The 15,939-nt window shown below is 40.4% G+C and overlaps 1 protein-coding gene and 1 long non-coding RNA gene across 3 annotated transcripts; both read right to left on the bottom strand.

Moving 5' to 3' along the window:
- Positions 1 to 2,646: 2,646 nt before the first annotated feature.
- On the bottom strand, positions 2,647 to 4,466 carry LOC117045733. Its single transcript, XR_004426457.1, has 2 exons — positions 4,326 to 4,466; positions 2,647 to 2,791 (listed from the first exon to the last, which is right to left on the bottom strand). It is a non-coding gene; the product is annotated as an uncharacterized LOC117045733 (long non-coding RNA).
- Positions 4,467 to 8,201: 3,735 nt separating this feature from the next.
- Positions 8,202 to 13,588, bottom strand: LOC117045735 (putative gastrointestinal growth factor xP4). Of its 2 annotated transcripts, XM_033147076.1 has the most exons (5): positions 13,448 to 13,587; positions 12,285 to 12,437; positions 11,580 to 11,735; positions 9,636 to 9,782; positions 8,297 to 8,538 (listed from the first exon to the last, which is right to left on the bottom strand). In XM_033147076.1, the coding sequence occupies exons 1-5, from the start codon at positions 13,527 to 13,529 to the stop codon at positions 8,366 to 8,368; spliced, it is 711 nt and encodes a 236-aa protein (XP_033002967.1). In that variant the 5' UTR covers positions 13,530 to 13,587; the 3' UTR covers positions 8,297 to 8,365. The 2 variants fall into 2 exon arrangements, with proteins under 2 accessions (XP_033002968.1, XP_033002967.1); XM_033147077.1 differs by lacking the exon at positions 9,636 to 9,782 and having other exon boundaries at positions 8,202 to 8,538; positions 13,448 to 13,588.
- Positions 13,589 to 15,939: the final 2,351 nt, after the last annotated feature.

Raw genomic sequence — 15,939 nt, forward strand, 5'->3', positions numbered from 1 at the left:
AAGTGAGGAGGGGGATAAGGAAGCAATATCAATGGATTCTATTTCAGACAAGTTTGAAACTCTGTAATGGAGATGTGCTCCTTCTGGGCCTCAGGACAATGGGAATATGAACATGTCCTCTTGTCTGATTATAACTAATTGTTTCTTATTTAACTTTTTCCTCCCAAATGAGAAAAAGCAGCTTCTATCACAAGGGTAGTACTTAGCCAATTAATACCCAACATGGAGCAATTGACTCACACGTATGCCAAGTGTATTGAAAATGATAAAAGACCAGTAACTAGCAAACCTCCCTGTTGTATGCAGAACCTTTGTATTGCAGCTACAGAGGGGATTGGACTAGATGACCCTCAGAGTCCCCTTCAATTCTGCAATGCTATGATTATAGAAATAAAGTGATGTTTCAAGCAGCATGATGCTTAAAAAAGAGGCAGGTGTTGGCTGTTTTAATATATACAGAAAAAAGTCCCACAATATCAATAAAGTTTCTTATACTCTTTTATTGCTTTGAAAAGATGCCAAGCACTAAAATATTGTGAGTGGTGGGAGACAAAATATGTGATTCATTGTATTTTTGTAAGAAGGCAAAGGCAAAGCAAAGTGTTGTGGAAATCAGAATTACAAGAGCACAATGTGCATGATGACATGTTTTCTTGTTTGAATTGCTCCATTGGCAGAGATGCTCCTTGTGCAAATGTCCATTTCTGAAGCTTCGTTTTAACATTCTGAAAAGGCAATAAAAAGAACAAGTATAAGAACTTGGGTAGTTTTGCTCTCCCTTGTCCACCTCCATCAACTCAAGTGACAGCAGGGGTAATGTCCCTGGTAGCTGTCTTTAATATTCTGCCCCCCAAAATATTATACTCAGTTATACATGCTTATATGAACCATGGGCCTAATCATTTGCTCCCCTCATGCAATTCCGGTCATGTAAGTGAGGAAGCAGGGGCACTCTGCCTGACCACACCCCTGTCACATTCCTGCTGGTCTATTGCTGCACCCCTCCATGTGTTTGGGCTGACCCTTTGCAGCAGACAGCCTGCTTGACTTGTGTGGGCATCCTGTGTGATGCAGAATCTTAGAAGATCAGGGTTCTAGATAATTTAAAATTGCTGTACAAGTACAAAGTCTCCCTGCTGAAGACGTTGAGCCCAAATGCATGGAAGGCTGCAGGGATAAGCCATCCGTAAGCAACAATGGGTGGGACCAGCAAGACTGTCCCTATCCTCACCCCAGGACTAGAATTACTGCCCTCCCCACTCATACTAATGGACTTGCATGAGGGATAGTAACCAAATTTGGGGAAGGGTGTATGCAGTTGTTCTAGGCTGCTTTTCACATCAGATTTCTTTCCATTTGCACTTGTCCTGTGCTAGAGATTGGTTGCATGCTCACGCTGAAAGGCATTTACTATTGACTGGTAGTATAGTCTCTTGAAGATATAATGGGCAACAGAATACAAGTAGTAGCATGTGCCTCAGTACAAAATGTTGTTGCATTTGTGCAAAGGGGGAAAATAGGTTTGTTACTTTACCTTCTGCTACCTCAACATGGAAGAAACACCATGGAACTGCGGGGGGATGTGACTCAAAACAGCATCCTCTTGCTTCACATGCAGCAGCAGAGATTCCTGGGTATCCACAATTCTTCCTGACTTTCACCTCTGAAGGACATACCTTTTTATCTGTTTTGAATAGTTACCTGAAGATTAGTGGATCAATGTCACAGTGTTGCTCATAGTCTTTGTCTAGCTGGTGCTGCTTTTGCCCTTACTTTTCTGTTTTATTTGAGCTCAAAATACATGAACTATTTTGTGATTACATGTATATAAAAAATTGTCCAGTAGCACCTTAGAGACCAACTAAATTTGTTCTTGGTATAAGCTTTTGTGTGTGCATGCTGCCGCAGACCAACACGGCTACCTACCTGTATTTTGTGATTATTTCCTCTATGTGGGCTGTCATTAGTTTCATCTTACATGCCTGAACCAATTCATGGACAAACTGGGATGAGCTTAGATACTAATCAGCTCACATTTCTAGCAAAGCATAACAAAGGCTGAGGAAAGAAATATAACCCTTGTGGAAAAATTGAATAGCACTGGATTGTATCTGATTAAATCATACTCAGAGTTAAACCATTGATTCCAAAAAGGTCTTCTCTTAGTATGACTTGATTGGGAACAGCCCATCATCTGCTTGTACTTATATAACCACATTATCCTTAAGCAGCTGTGGGAATAGGCTATCTGGTGTACACAGTTTAGGTAATTTTATTAATCCTTCATACTTAAAAGTTTGTCATGAACAAAAATGGTGTGCTATCTATCTATCTATCTATCTATCTATCATCTATCTATCTGTCTATATCTATCATCTCTATCTATCATCTATATCTATCTATCTATCATCTACTGTCATCTACTTTCTCTCAGGCTCTGGCTTGAAGTCTAAGTCTTAACATCAGGCAGGCTTCTAGTGACTGAGAAACAGTGGTTTTTCATATTACCGTGGACAGTTACTATGCTTGCCTGTAAGACAAGATTTACTGAATGCCTGATAGCAGAATTTATCCATCCCTCTGACTTGTGTATCATTTTTAGCATCTCAGAAAAGTCAGGTATACTTCAGAAAAAATACATTACAGTTTGGGGGGCTTGGAGCAAAGCACCAGGGGACTCCTGCAACTTCAGAACTGAAGCAGCACCCAGCATCCCGGCATTGCTGGGGAGTGATTCCAGGAGGTCCACAGTTAACTCTTGCTTTGGGATCAATGTGACATCGGCATTCCGCTGTTGAGAACAAAAATCATGGTTAGCTCTTTTCTCATGAGAACTTGGTAGTCTCTGGCAGGTCTCATTGACCTTTCAATGGCAACTTCCCTCTGCTCAGATATTTGCCTAAATGTAGCCCTAAGTCTTGAACAACCAATGGCTAAAAGAGGGGAGGGGCACAGGTGCGCATGCAAACCCCAGCCCTGTGAATGCTGGGTTGAGCAGGGAAGTCTCTGGAGCTGAGCTGGCCTTTGTGAGGACAGGACCCCCCCCCCCACCCCCATTTTCAGTCCATGCAGGTTCAGGCTCAGTGACTAAGAGGGCTCATGAATTTCCTATCTAATAAAAATACAAATCCTTTGTTTATATCTCCTCTGATAATAGTAATGCCAGGAGTTAAGCCTGTTGAAATCATACAACATAGGTTTCCAGTAATCTTAGAACACTTTATATTATTATTATTATTATTATTATTATTATTATTATTATTATTTATTAAATTTGTACATTGCCCTATACACACAGGTCTCAGGGTGGTTCACAACATAAAATCACAATCTAAAACCACAAAATACATAATAAAAACAAGAACAACCCAATAATCACCCCCTCCCCAACACATTTTAAAAGGGCGCCTTTGTGATAGGCAATTTCCCTGCAGGTAATTTCTGTGGGATTTGGGGTTATACTTTATCCTTCTCTCTTAGGTACCAAGTCATAAGCAGTACCTGTATGGGACAGCTCTTGTACCTTTGGCAATACCCCTCTAAGGAAGCAAATTGCTAGGTATTTAAAAGATTCTGAATGGATGTTAATGATGCACATTTGCATTATGTACATATCCTAATGTATATGTAGAGATGCAGTTTTAAATAAAGGTGGTAGATGACTCAGGTCTCACTGGCGATGTGCTTTTGCTGCATTCCCAGCAGCCCTGTAAGTAAAATTTTTAAGAAAGAAAAAGAAAAGAAAGGGCACAGGAGATTAAGACAGTGCAAACAGCTCAGGGCCTAGTTCCCCCTGGGCCACCTCTAAGAATACCACTGCCCTTAACCCCTGTTTTTGGAATGCTGTTGTAAGTGGGCATTATTTTGTTACCCTTAGGGGAGCTAAGGCTTGTGGGTTTCATTAATGGTCTGCAACCTTTCCCTCCTGCAATTTGAGCTCTTGGACATGGCTGGTTCCACTTTCCAAGTGACTTGTTTTAGCTTCAACTGTAAAGGTCGTTGCTGATATCACTGAAATGAATTGAAATTTTTCTATTGCCCACTGAACAGAATGTAACCCTTTACTTCTTTATGGGGAGGGGGGAGGGGGGAGAAACCTTCCATATTTTATAGCTATTACCCAGTTTGATGTGCATTTTACAAAATTTATCTAATTGATTAAGGGACTTCGTTGTCCTTCTCTTAATGTTGATAAGAAGTTGGCCTTAAAGTTTCTCAGCAGCAGGGGCATGTTCATCAAATTCCAAATATTGGCAAGTTGAATAGGCAACTTCCATTAATGTACTATAAGGAAGGATAACCTAAGCGGTTCTTAAGGTACTTACGTGGAGCTTTCTTGTCATCGGCCAATGCACCAAGTCCTAAAATTAAAATGAGTGAAAGTATCCAGACCCCCTTCTGCTCCATCGTAGCTTCCAGCTCCTGGAAAGCAAGCTTTAAAATCAAGGAAAGTACCTCACAGTCACCATGGGCCTTATTTTATACCGTAATTAATGTTTGTGTTCAGCATTCAGATAACAAGTTTCCAGCCATGCTCCACCTCAAGTATCTCTCTTCATTTGATTAGAAAATGTATCTAAGGGGTTTTGCATACGTGTGTGTGTGTGTGTGTGTGTGTGTGTGTGTTTGGCAACATATGAGGTGGTGCTACCTGGGTGGTAAGAATCAAATGAAAGTAGATAAATGATGTTGGTCAGGCACTGTTGATTACCTCAGAGGAGACATTAGTCAGCATTCCAAACATCTGAGCAGCTTCACATGGCAACCATTTTAGAAAGCTAAATAGACATGCATAAAAGGAAGTGTTGCTTTTTAGCCATAGTTTGTATTTCTGCATCAGATTTAGACCAGTACAAATAGCAATATTCAGCCCTAAATCAAAATTCATATGAAAATTTTGTGATCAAGGCAATTCTTTGGGACTACTTATATTCACCCATGAAATTATCCAGGTAAAGACGCTAGAATAATGTTTAATATTATGAAAAAAATCAGAATATGATTTTAAGTTTCAGAATTTCGACCCTCTTCAAACTTTTTTCTTTCTTTACTCAAGTTCTATCTTTTGTTGATTCGTTTTAAGGTTAAAGTGCCAACTTGCTAAACATTTCTCTGCATTCGGTTCTTTGTTTGCTCCTGAATGTTCACTGCTGTGTAGTTCCATGGCACCTGAATTCCAACTTAATTAGAGAATTTATGAAATTGGTTCTAGAACTGGAACACAAACAGTTTGCTGCGGCTATCTATTCCTTCAGTCTATTTACACTTACAGGTGGGTAGCCGTGTTGGTCTGCCATAGTCAAAACAAAATCAAAAATTCTTTCCAGTAGCACCTTAGAGACCAACTGAGTTTGTTCCTGGTATGAGCTTTCATGTGCATGCACACGAAAGCTCATACCAGGAACAAACTCAGTTGGTCTCTAAGGTGCTACTGGAAAGAATTTTTGATTTTGTTTTGTCTATTTACACTCCTATTGATGCACATGTGTGCTTTGGTTATGTGCTGAAAGAAAAAACCTGCAGTCTGGATGTGATCGTGTGCAGAACTGCACAAGAATTTTTTTATATACCATTTGTTGTTGTTGTTGTTGTTGTTTTACAGATGCCCAAATGCACTCTGTCTCCTACACACTCTGTCTGTCTGCCATCTACAGTTGTACCTTGGAAGTCAAACAGAATCCATTCCGGAAGTCCATTCAACTTCCAAAACGTTCAGAACCCAAGGCACAGCTTCCAATTTCCTGCAGGAAGCTTCTGCAGCCAATCAGAAGCCACGGAACCTGCATCAGACATTTGGGTTCCAAAACAATGTTCACAAACTGGTTTGCGGGTTTGCAGTGTTTGGGAGCCAAAATGATTGAGAACTAAGCTGTTCGAAAACCAAGGTACGACTGTATTTCATTTCTTTCCATTTCCTTTCTCTCCCTCTGACCCTGGCTATTGCCTAACTCTCTAACCAACCTCTACTCCCATGTTCTGCATATGTTGGGAGTTGCCAGACTCAGTCCATCCAAAAAGCTATATGACTGCAACTGGAGGATGAGATGCACCACCAATGCTCCCCCCCCCCCAAGTCAGACTGAAACCCCCATGTGACTTCTGGGACTGCAGCCCACAGTTTGAGTAACACTGCAGTATAAAATATATTTCAATAGAAAAAAATGAAGATCTTTGCTCCTCGACTGGCAACAGGGCAGAAAATATCTTTGATTTGTGTCACAGTTCCAATACACTATCAGTGGAGGTCACTGCTGTAGTCAATTGTTAACTATTCCTCTTATCTTTGAGTAGGCACTTTGTGTGCCTACACACCCCTTAGCATGTGAGGACTGCACGACGGAGGTCACTGGATTTTGTAAGTGTATATGTAAATACAGGTCTGGTACCTCCAACAAACAGTTTAATCTGATATGGGCTTTGATACGTTGTTTGAAACAGCAGCAGCAACATGTTGGTAACTCCTTACAAAAGTGATTATCTTTGTTACAACAGCTCCCTTACATTTTTTCCCCCAACACTGTTCCAGTTAGAAAACAAAAGATTGGGGGGGGGGTGTCCTCCTTAGAGCTGGTTTTCAGGCATAACAAGAAAGCTCAGTGTGCCATCTCTTTCCCTTTACGATTCCCTCTCCTTTCTTTTTTTATGGGGGCATATGTAGAAGGTGCTCTGTTCCCCAACTTTCAGGCTTCCTTTCAATGTAGTAATGATATTTATGACCAATATCTTGCTATCTGAGTGGCTTTGGACGTTGGAGAAGTGTTGTTAGCTAGATGTGCCTTTCAGCTGAGAGCATGCAGCACTTCTTGAAATAGTTGAAGGAGAACTTGCACAGGGAAAGTTGTGCAAGAATTAGCTTCATCTATCTACAGCCTAGGGACATGGGTGGTTCGAATCCCTGCAACGGGATGAGCTACCATGGTTCGGTCCCAGCTCCTGCCCACCTAGCAGTTCGAAAGCACATCAAAATGCTAGTAGGTAAATAGGTACGGCTCCGGCAGGAAGGTAAATGTGTTTCCATGTGCTGCTCTGGTTCGCCAGAAGCGGCTTAGTCATGCTGGCCACATGACCTGGAAGCTGTCTGCGGACAAACGCTGGCTCCCTCGGCCTATACAGTGAGATGAGCACGCAACCCCAGAGTCGTCCGTGACTGGACCTAACGGTCAGGGGTACCTTTACCTTTACCTATCTACAGCCCATAACATTTCCCCTGGACAACTTCTCCTTCAGGTGTTATCGAGGATCACTGAGAGTTGGATGTAGAAGTGTCTTCATTGGTGACACTTCTATTACCTTCAGAAGGTTACCTTCAGAACGAATTGCTATTTCAGATGGCAAGGAATCTTTTTCAGTCTTCATGGACAACTCTCAAGTGAGCAGATTCCAGCAGCGGACAGGGTCCAAGAGAACAATGGGTGGAGTGACAGATGTGAATGTATCTTACCTTTGTAGGCTACATTCCAACCAGCCAAATGTCAGAGGGTTCTGTTGCTATTTGCATATCTAATGAGGGAAAATTCAAGCAGCCATTCCAACCACCACCACAGCTAGCACCAAACATGTGTTCAGAAGATGAGCGTGTAGGAAATTACATGCTCAGTCACATGTGTACAGATCACTGCTACGTGTGAGGATGTGTGGATTGATATATAAATCCAATGCTAGTGCTAGACAGAATGTCAGTTTTCTGAGAGTTAGAATCCCACTTTCTCTAAGAATACTTTTGTGCCTCTGAACCACCTTATCATTGGCTATTAGCAACACTGGGAGATGGGTGTGGGATCTGCTATCTGACTAAAAATTGGCTCCTGGTCATATAACCCCAATAGAATTTGCTGGAAGATGATGCCTAACCTTCACAGCCCACCATGGGTTGTTGAGGACTCAGCCCACAGGTCTCTGCATATTTGTATCCTTCCACTGCTTTACCACCACCCCCAGCTTATATTTTTGACAATTCCATTGTTTCATCTCTTTTTCAGCAGTTGTGGAAACAGGGTGTCTGGGGAAGCGATTGCACAACAAACTCCATATATGTCTATTTGATCCTCATTCCAAATGTATTAATTTAGTTGCATGAACTGGCTGGTGCTGGGCTAATCTTAGTCTCTCGAGCCTCCCACTGATCTGTTATTTATTATTTCTAGTACATATGCTCACATTCTTCCTACTGGAGAAATTAGAACTAGTGTCAGACAACCCATTTTTGATATTTTAATATTTTTAGCATAGCATATAAGGAATCCTTCATGCTAATTATACATATGGGAATGGAAAAGGTGAGACAAAAATGTAGTGCAAGGGAAATCCTGTGGTCCTTTATTCTGCAAAACATCCTCTTCAGCCACCCCAAACTACTTCCAGTTCTTCATAGTGAAAAATTCCCTTGCCTCGCCAAAGGTTCAAAGCACCAGGGAACATTTTGGACATACTGGTAATGTTCAAAGCAGCATCCTTTCCTCAAGCATTCATCAGCAGAGATGCCAGGGTATCCACAACCCACTCTTTTGTTTGGTGCCATTCCACACATCTTGGGAGGTCCTTAAAATGAAAGAGAATGAGAAAGAAGAACTTTTGACTCAGGGTTGTTGTTGTTGTTTAAGTTAATTGGATTGTGAAGCTGTCCTAAAATTCCTCTATCAATTTTTGTCTATATTATAGTACTCACACACAAGCTGGCGAGGTTATGGCCCATACAGCTTTACACTGGGGGGGGGGGTTACTTTATACAGTGAAAGGCTGAAGACTGCAAAAGGAAGGAAGGAAGGAAGGAGACCTCTATACATAGAGGAGAGAAGCTTTCTTGTCTAATGAAGTAGATGCTGATCTACTTTAATAGCAAGGAAAGCTTCTGCACCCTGCAATGTAAATTTCTTCTTCTGCCTATAACCTCCCAGTATTATTGAACATGTCTGAGTTCTAGAATGCATAAGATCCTGATATGTTTTGAAGTAAAGGAAGAAGATACATTCAAATGAAAAATAAATGGGAAAGGCTTTTGATATAAAATACTCTGCAAACCAATGGGATATTTCATTTACTTCAATTTACCTCTACAATCATAAGTTGTTGTTTTTACAAGATGTGCTATCGAGGGCCAGCACTAGGATTTGGGGGGGGGGGCCTTTGACCTTCAGTTAGCTCCTCTTGGCATCACTCTGATACTCTCCCAAGCTTACCAGGAGACCGACGACAGTGGGTGTGGATGGTTGGCAATAGGGCTGGGCCATGATGCTGAAAGCAGGGCAGTTCTACCTTTCTGGCTCCTCCTCAGGCCAGAGTTATTAAGACAAGTACTAGATGAGACAGTGGCAATTGTTGCCATCTTCATCATTCCCAATGCCTCTGGGACTCACCCCGCTGTGTATATGATGGGGTGGGGCCCAGAGGCATTAAGGAGAATGAAGATTGCACCTGACCAGCACATCTCTTCACAGTGCTTGTCCAAAAAGATTTTTTTATTTTTATTTTTACAAATAAAATAATTGAAGCTGGAGTCAGCTGACACTGGGGCTGGAGATATGCTGTCATATCCTATACATGCAGAACTGAAGTGGTGGGGAGAAAAATGTGCAACTACTTCATCCCTCTCTATTTCAGACACATCTGCTGTCACAAGCAAGTCGCTGCTCTGTTACCTGTTATGGATGTTGGGTAAAAACACCACCGAGTACTAACGACATATGAATTGAAACAGCATCCTCTTCCCTGGCATTCTTCGGCAGTGATGCCTGGGTATCCACAGTCTTCCCTTGCGCTCATGTCCATTACACAATGCTGGGAAACTGTTCAGAAGAATGATCGTGTTACTGCTAGCCTTCTGTTACTTCTATAGATGTGCCTTTCTTGTATTTATCTGTTTGGTTATTTTAACCATAGAATACACAAAACATTAAGAGACTTGTTATGGACCATGACTTAGGCAGAAACAATTAACAACTGGTCAAAGGGTTGTGCCCAATCCTATTTTCTCACTATCATGTGGATAGGAGTCCTCTTCTACGTTGGACTGGAATCTGGAGGAGGCAGAAATCACTTCTATCCACCAGTGTTCTGAACAGAGATCTTAGAATTGTAGAGCTAGAAGGGACCACAAAGGTCATCCAATCCAATCCCTTGCAATGCAGGAATCCTTTCCCCAATGTGGGCTTGAACTCATGACCCTGAGATTAAGAGCCTCATGCTCTACTGACTGAGCTATCCTCAGCCAGTGAGGCTTACTGTTGCCTGCCTTATGCTCTCTTGGGGAAGTAACAGGCTGTGGAAAGTTGGTTTACAAAGTTGGTTACACCATAGGCAATTAAATCAAAATTTTAAGGAAGACAATAAAAAGGGGTTTAGTTATACAATCTCCAGATTTCAAAAAGAAATAGTGGAAGAGAATGTTAAATTGTAAAAAAAGCATATAGTATTTTAATAGAGTGGGAAACCAAAGATGAAGAGGTTAAATCAGTTATGATTAAATGGGCTCAGGATGTGGGACACAACATCCAATTTGAAAGTTGGGAAAAATTAAGGAAAGTTGATATCAAATTCACAGATTGCATACTATTAAGAAAGAATTACATGAAAATGATATATAGATGGTATATCACACCAGTGAAAATGGCAAAGATGTTTAGGAAAGAAAATAACAGATGCTGGAGATGTAAGGAAAAGGAAAGAACATTTTATCATATGTGGTGGGAATGCAAATGCATTAAAAATATTGGGAAATGATATACCATGTATTGGGGGAAAAATGTTTAAAATGAATTTTGTCAAACACCCTGAAGCCTTTTTGTTAGGTATATCAAATCGAGCTACCAAAAGAAAAATGAACATTATTTATGTATGCTACAACAGTGGCAAGAATTTTGATTGCACAATATTGGAAGACGGAAGAAATACCATCAAAGGAACAATGGCAAGAAAAGCTGATGAACTATGCAGAAATGGCTAAGCTAACAGACAAACTACAAGAGGACAAAAAGGACTTCAAAAGAGTCTGTGAACCATTTACATTTGCAGAAAAAACAGAAAGGACTGGATTCACTGGCAGGGTTTGAATAAACTTTCACAACTTCATTTGAGTAATAGATATTATAGAGAAATGATAAGGGATTTTATTTTTGTGTAGGAAAAGCAGGATACGATAAATAAAACTACATAACTCAGCAGAGGGGGAGTTGAGGAAATTCCAGAGGAGGGGAGGGAGAATAATTGTAAATAACATGATGAATGAGATTTGTATCATTAATTGTTATAAAATTCAATAAATATTCAATTAAAAAATAAATAAATAAAGATGAAGATAGCCCTGTATCAGGAGGTTTTTTTATGTTTGATATTTTACTATGTTTTACATGTGCTGTAAGCCACCCAGAGTGACGGAGGAAACCCAGCCAGATGGGCGGGGAATAATAATAATAATAATAATAATAATAATAATAATAATAATAATAATAATAATAATATCTTTGTAACAAAGCTATTGATTGTTTACGTGACATCAGGTTGCATAAGAACTTAAAGAAACATGATTGTGAATGGGCTTATATTTCCCCTCTTGAATTCGGAGAACATTAACACAAAGTCATTACCCTCATTCACCGGGGGATAGAAGCACATTGATGCATCAGAAGCCTTTCGGTCAAAACAGCATCCAATCCTTTTGCACCTCTTGCGCGTGATCCCTTGATAGCCACAGTCCACTCTTGCTTGCGGTTCAATCATTCTCTTTGCATATTGGAGTGAAGCTATTGGAAACCATATGCCATGTTTTAGGCAGCTTGTAATGTTGCTTGCAGCCTAGGTTGAGAAATAACTCCTTGTTGGCTTAAATGAAGCTCATCAAAACCAAGGACCTAAATCAAGGTCCTGGAGCTTAGACCCCACCCCCAGCACAGAACCCAAACAGCTGAAGGACTGCCTCACCCAATGCAGCCTGTCCCATGTGTTAAGATGCAAATCCCTGCTCCAAGTGCATTATTTATTTGAAGTGTGCTGTAAATGGACACAGGAGACCAGCTGCTCCGTGGTGGCAACCAGGCTCTGAAATGCCTCCCCCAGGAAGCATGCTGGGCATATCTTTAGTTATTTAGCTATTCCATTTTTGCCTGCCCTTCATTAAATTCATGAATCCAGGGTGAGCAACTGGAGAAATTGTCCGCAAAATTTGGATGGCTGTGTTTTGGTTCTCATATCATTTCAGAAAGTGTGGATTAGGTCATGTGAAATTAATCTAATTTCTACCCTGTCCCTAGCTACTTCCCATTCCTCCCCCAAACCTTTCGTGTATCATTTACCTCTTTCTCCAGAAGGTTTGAAGCACCATGGGACATCAGGCACAGTTGCATCAAAGCAGCAGCCCTTTTCTGTGCATTGCTCTGCAGTGATGCCTGCAGAAGTGGAATCACACCTCTTTCTAGCCTGGACATCCATCAGACATTGGCACGCATCTGTTTGGAAAGAATTGCTACATTTGGAGCAACCATATTTACCACTCCATTGTAAAGTAACCAAATGTGGGGTGGACAGTTGGTGTGTCACGTTGTGAGCTGGGTTTATAGAAAATAAATCACGTGGTCCCTTAATACTTTGCATTTCTTCATGGATTCAAAATATCTCAACCAGTTCACAAGGTTCCTGTCTCCTATTGTGAAGAGTCCATCTTGCTCTAACTGGTTGAGATTTAATGTGAGAGCTTGGGATAAGCAAATGCAGCCTATAAGTAATAGGAGCTTAACATTACAACAAGCATCCATTAAGAGTTCCTTCGGCAACTGATCACGGGAATTTCCCCAGTTTAAGGTTCATGGACTTGAGGGTGTTGCCCCCCCCCCCAAACTTCCTTGCCTCCTAGAGGAGCTCAATTTTCAGACGATAGGGATGATTCCCAGGAAAGAATTTCCAGCTCTCCTCTGCATGACAGAGCCTCTTCTCTGCCTTTAATAGATCTTCAGTCTTCTATTCTGATTAATATTCCAAAGAGCGATGTAAAAAAATACAAGCAAGAAGTCTGCCAAACAAACAACCAGCTGCTGCACATCCATCATATTCCTGCCTCACAGGGGCTGATACAGTCTCCTTGTCTTTGAGTGCCAACATTATCATTTTATACAAACTAATGTTTGGTCAGCGAGTGTTGATTGTCTTCTGTTCTCTTTGTCAATAGTGATGGCGACAGTGGTTGAGTGGCCGTCTATAGGACATGGCACTGTAGCATGGGTTTATGAAGCTATAATAAGAATGCCTGAAGCAATTTATGGACTACAACACTGGCACTCGAGGTTATCCTCAGTTGACCTCATATAGAAAGAAAATAATAATTTCTTCTATGGGAATTATTTTTAGTGACAATTTATAGATGAATGCATTTGCCTGTTGTTTCTGAATATTTTGCTGTTTGTCATTAACTTGGCTTCTTTTGTTTATTAAGAAACAAATATTATATGAAGTATATACTTACATGGTGGATGTTTTCTATTTTGAGAACAGACAGATCCTAAGCACAGGGCAGCAACCAATAATAACCATTGCTTGTATTCCATTGCTATATCCAGCTTGTTCACTTTAATACTTCCCAAGAAAACAAATCTGAAATTGCATATGTTTACATTACATTTATATCCCTAAATTAAAATAATACAAATACTTAAGCTGGTTCGTTTCTTCCCAAAATTTATCGGTTTAAAAATGCTATACAATGGCAGATTTATGGTCCACAAGGTCCTCTGCTCAGTCCTTTTGAGAGGATCCTGTTTGTTCACCTAAATAAACAAGACTATATCCAAAGTTATGATGGAGCTAATAACTGTCAATTAATCTGCCATACCCTACATTTTGTAATGCAGACCTTTCGATCGCTAAAATGGTTGAACTCATTCAATGCTCTTGAGTTATAGTCGAATGTTACAGTTACAGGTAGGTAGTCGTGTTGGTCTACCATAGTCAAAACAAAATAAAATAAAAAATTCCTTCCAGTAGCACCTTAGAGACCAACTAAGTTTGTTTTTGGTATGAGCTTTCGTGTGCATGCACACTTCTTCAGATACACTGAAACGGAAGTCACCAGACCATTCCCACCACCTTTCTTAGTAATACCCCCTCCCCACTCCCTCACTTTCACCAGTCACACTTGATATGGGTAAGGTTTAAAAAGATTAATTGTCTCTACATTTGGGAATGTGGTACTCAAACCAACAACAGGCTTGAAAAGTGTAGTGGGAGACTTTGATGCTATGAAGTCCTCACTGTGACAAAATGCAGAAATGATTGCAATTTAATTTATCTTTTATTTTATTAAAACAAAACAAAACAGGATCAATTTCCTGAGAAGGAATATGTGCGTGCAATATTCTACCCAATCAAAGCATGACACAGCCTACAGAGCTCAAACAGAGCAGGGACAGGTGTGATTAGAATTATGAGCCTCAGAAATAAATGGTATGAGCATACACAGAGTGCACCTGTGCAGCCAATGAGGAATCTCTGTTTGCATTTAATGTGATGATTCCACAACACTAACAACGGCCTGAAATAAAAACTATTTAGGTTGTATTCAGTGCTAATCCTACTCTGAGTAGACCTGTTGAAATTAGCATGACTAATTTAGGTCCATTAATTTTAATGGGTTTACTAGGAGAAGAACTCGCATTTGATTACATCCCTTCATTGCCAGTCAGCCACATGTTACATGGAATCATTGCTTCTCCTTTACCAAAATGGCAAGAAAAACAACAAGCAAGTATCCCCAGCACCAAAAGATAGTTAGGATTGGGTAGGATTCTATCTATCACACCAATGGAAGCCTGCATAGGGTCTTCTGCTAGTGCCTTAAGGTTTTCCTCCTCTCTCCTCTCCATGGGCGTCCTCCACACAACACAAATCGGCTCTGGGGGGGTCAAGAGAAACCTTGGAACAGCAGGCAGGAGAAGGCAAATGATTGTGTTGTTGGACTGATCTTCTCAGTGCTACATTGAATTCCTCCCACTGTGACGTAAAGGGAATCAAGTCCATGCTCTGTGTGTTCCACTTCACCAGAGCTTAGAGCAATTCCAGTTCAGGTTTTACAAAAAAGATTACAAGCCACACAGCATCCATTGCTGGCCAGGCCTCATACTATGGTGCACTTAGTCTAAATGCTAACGATGATCCTTTATTCTATTCTTTTTTGTTATACTAGGACCAGGGCCGGATTTAGGTTTGATGAGGCCCTAAGCTACTGAAGGTAATGAGACCCTTTATATATCCAGCTGTTCTTTGTCAACAACAAATTGTCGCTGTTTTTGTGTTGAATATATGCTATATGGTAATTTATGGACCTAATAGTATCTAAAGCACATAACAAAATAATGTATTTTATCAAAGTAATTGATATAGAAATAAGCAAACCAGTAATATTTTAGGGAGCAGGCTAGCAGGCGGGACCCATTACTTACCTCAAAGGAGCCTACACAACACAAAACACTGTTGCTGTATGTAGGTAGGTTTTATTTTATTTGTTTTTTTATCTTATATTTTGGAAATGTACATCCAGCTTTTTTCTTTAATTTTTTTGGGGGGGCCCAAGAGAGTGGGGCCCTAAACTATAGCTTGTTTAGCTTATACGTAAATCCGGCACTGACTAGGACAACAACCTTCTAAAATATCTGTTTTAGGGGATAAGTTCCCCATGCTTTAAGTAAACTATATAAAATTATGACTGCTGAGTTATATAGTTGCAGTCAATAATTGTTCAACACTTGGCACAAATGTTTCTGCCAGAAATTAGAACAGTATTGACTACAACAATATAGCACAGTGTTTTTTATAAACACAGTCAACAGGGTAAAAGAAAAATGTCCTGATCCAGAGTACTCTGAGCAATCCTTGCTGGATCGGGTCCCTGTGACATCCTTTTGAATCATAGAATCACATGTGGAAAATGAAAAGAAAGAAAAGTTGCTGTGTAAAGTGCTC

Source organism: Lacerta agilis, chromosome 4 (genome assembly GCF_009819535.1).
Source record: "Lacerta agilis isolate rLacAgi1 chromosome 4, rLacAgi1.pri, whole genome shotgun sequence".
NCBI classification, from domain to species: domain Eukaryota; kingdom Metazoa; phylum Chordata; class Lepidosauria; order Squamata; family Lacertidae; genus Lacerta; species Lacerta agilis.